Below are 2,131 nucleotides of genomic sequence, written 5' to 3' on the forward strand. Positions count from 1 at the left end.
GGACCCGCCGCGCCGCGAAACGCGCATTTATAAGAAGCAATTAAGCGCAACGCTAGGCGGATAGAGTGCACGGTTATCGCGACGAGTCCCATCCCCTCCCACGTCCGCGAAATTAATGAGAATTTATTTCGCGAGCGTTCTCGGAAGAACGGCCGAGAAAATAAATTATTCAAATTTTTCGCCGGCGTCCCCCGTCCCTCCCCCTCTCTCCTCTCCGCTCCTCTCTCCCCTGTCTCGTTTCGGCCCCGGTAAAAAGCAAGTGTCGTAAATTTTTTAAAGCGTCATACAAACGTACGGGGATTCATTATCAAAAGAGCTGACCCGGCGACCCCCCTCGTCGCCGCCCCTCGCCGCTCCCTCGGACGTTTTTAATTGCCCGACTCCTGTCCCCTCGCCGGCCTCCACCGCTTCACCGCCCCCTCCCTTCCAGCTTCTTCCCACTTCTCGCCCTTGCTTCGATCTTCTCTCGCCGACTGGCATCGTAGAGTTTTTTCATAGAGGTCGATATATTGGGTTGGATACTAAGTATTTGGTTGACTAAGTATTGGGAAAGTTCGTGACGATTTTTTAGGAAAATTATGTTAATAATTGCCAACCCAATATAATATCGATACAGCGGTGTCCTGTCTCGAAACAGCGAGACAAGAAATTCGAGGCGTGGGGGTTGCAACATCGACTCCGCGAAAACCACTCGAGAAGTTTCGAGTTCTCGAGATTCGAGGCTACGCGCCGCGAAACCTTCAAAAAGCGGGTGTAAATAGTGATTTGTATAAATAACTTGGGATATCGTGATTCTTAGTAATTATTTTTAGTTAAACGATGAGCGCTGAATGGCTGAAAGACGTCCGTTTTACGTCCGTTTTACGCCTATTTTACTTACATTTTATATACATTTTAAATCCGCATTTAGACTTTAGATACATTTTCAACCGACATAATATTGAATAATACATTTTAAAACGAATAATTATTATTATCGTTATTATTGCTATTATTACTATTATTATTTATCGATGAACAGACTCGAAGCTGTTTATACAAAAAAGCAGAACGTTGCACGAATTATACACTCGTTAACAAAATTCTGCAATTTACATTCGAGCTTCTTCAGAAATAAAAACCAACGTTGCAAATATCTTCGATAAACAATTTAATTATTCTAAAAACGATCTATCGGTCTAATTCCTGGCAATATAGATACCGCTCAGAAAAGAAAGGAAACTATTTCGAAAGTTTTAAATGCGCACGCGTGCCCCCCGAAGCGTAACTTATATCCCTGTGAACACTGATATAGCAAGTCTACCGCGTAGAACACTGTTGCCGGGGAAGTTCGATCTACGTGCCGCAATGAAAGAACGTGACCAGCTGCACCGTATATCGGAGACCAAGGAGCAATTAATGGAAGCGAAGGAGAGGATCGCGAACTCGCTCCAACAGCTGCCGTTCGATCCGTCGAACATCGACCAAGTGGTCGCCGCGCTGGTTCTCGAAACTGTCTGCGAGGAAGTCACGTTGTTGATGATGGACGTACGGATCACCACCGACGTTCGCACGTTCGCGAACGCCGCGTTGTTCTGGGCGCTGCGCGACATCAACATCGTCGGTATCGACGTGCTACTCGAGGAGGAGTACCTGCTGATGAACCGGTACAGGTTCGCCAACGTTGAACGTAAGTAACCGTGAAATGAGCTACGAGCTATTTGGCTAGAATTAACTGGCAGCGTTCTCGAGCGAGCGCGACGCCATGTTGCGAAGAGATTACGCGACAATATGGCGGCACGCTATAGTGTCGTCGACTTTGGGTGCCTGTAACTTTTTAACTAACGAACTCCGCGCATTGGGATTTTCATTATCGGTATTTTCTCATCGATATCTATGAGAATATGTAACAAAAAGTCGAAAAACTTTGGTCCCCTAAACAAAAGTCTGATTTTTTAAATGTTGAAACGCGTCGATTATATCGTAACCATTGTAAGTGACGTCAATCCATTTCATTTATTATTTATACTACCCTCGGCAATCTTTTGGTAAACATTTAACTTCCAGGTACTTGTTTCTAAGAATTTGGTACAGTTATGCCAATGCTATGTTAGAATTTGCTACAGATATGTCAAGATTGCGTTAGAATTTG

General features: G+C 44.6%; 1 protein-coding gene across 1 annotated transcript; it reads left to right on the plus strand.

Moving 5' to 3' along the window:
- Positions 1–1,239: 1,239 nt before the first annotated feature.
- LOC144477752 (uncharacterized) lies at positions 1,240–1,669 on the plus strand (the record flags this gene model as incomplete). Its single annotated transcript, XM_078195492.1, has 1 exon — positions 1,240–1,669. A coding segment is annotated over exon 1 (430 nt), but the record flags the coding sequence as incomplete, so codon positions are not given.
- Positions 1,670–2,131: the final 462 nt, after the last annotated feature.

This window comes from Augochlora pura, unplaced genomic scaffold (assembly GCF_028453695.1).
Source record: "Augochlora pura isolate Apur16 unplaced genomic scaffold, APUR_v2.2.1 APUR_unplaced_3347, whole genome shotgun sequence".
Lineage (NCBI taxonomy): Eukaryota > Metazoa > Arthropoda > Insecta > Hymenoptera > Halictidae > Augochlora > Augochlora pura.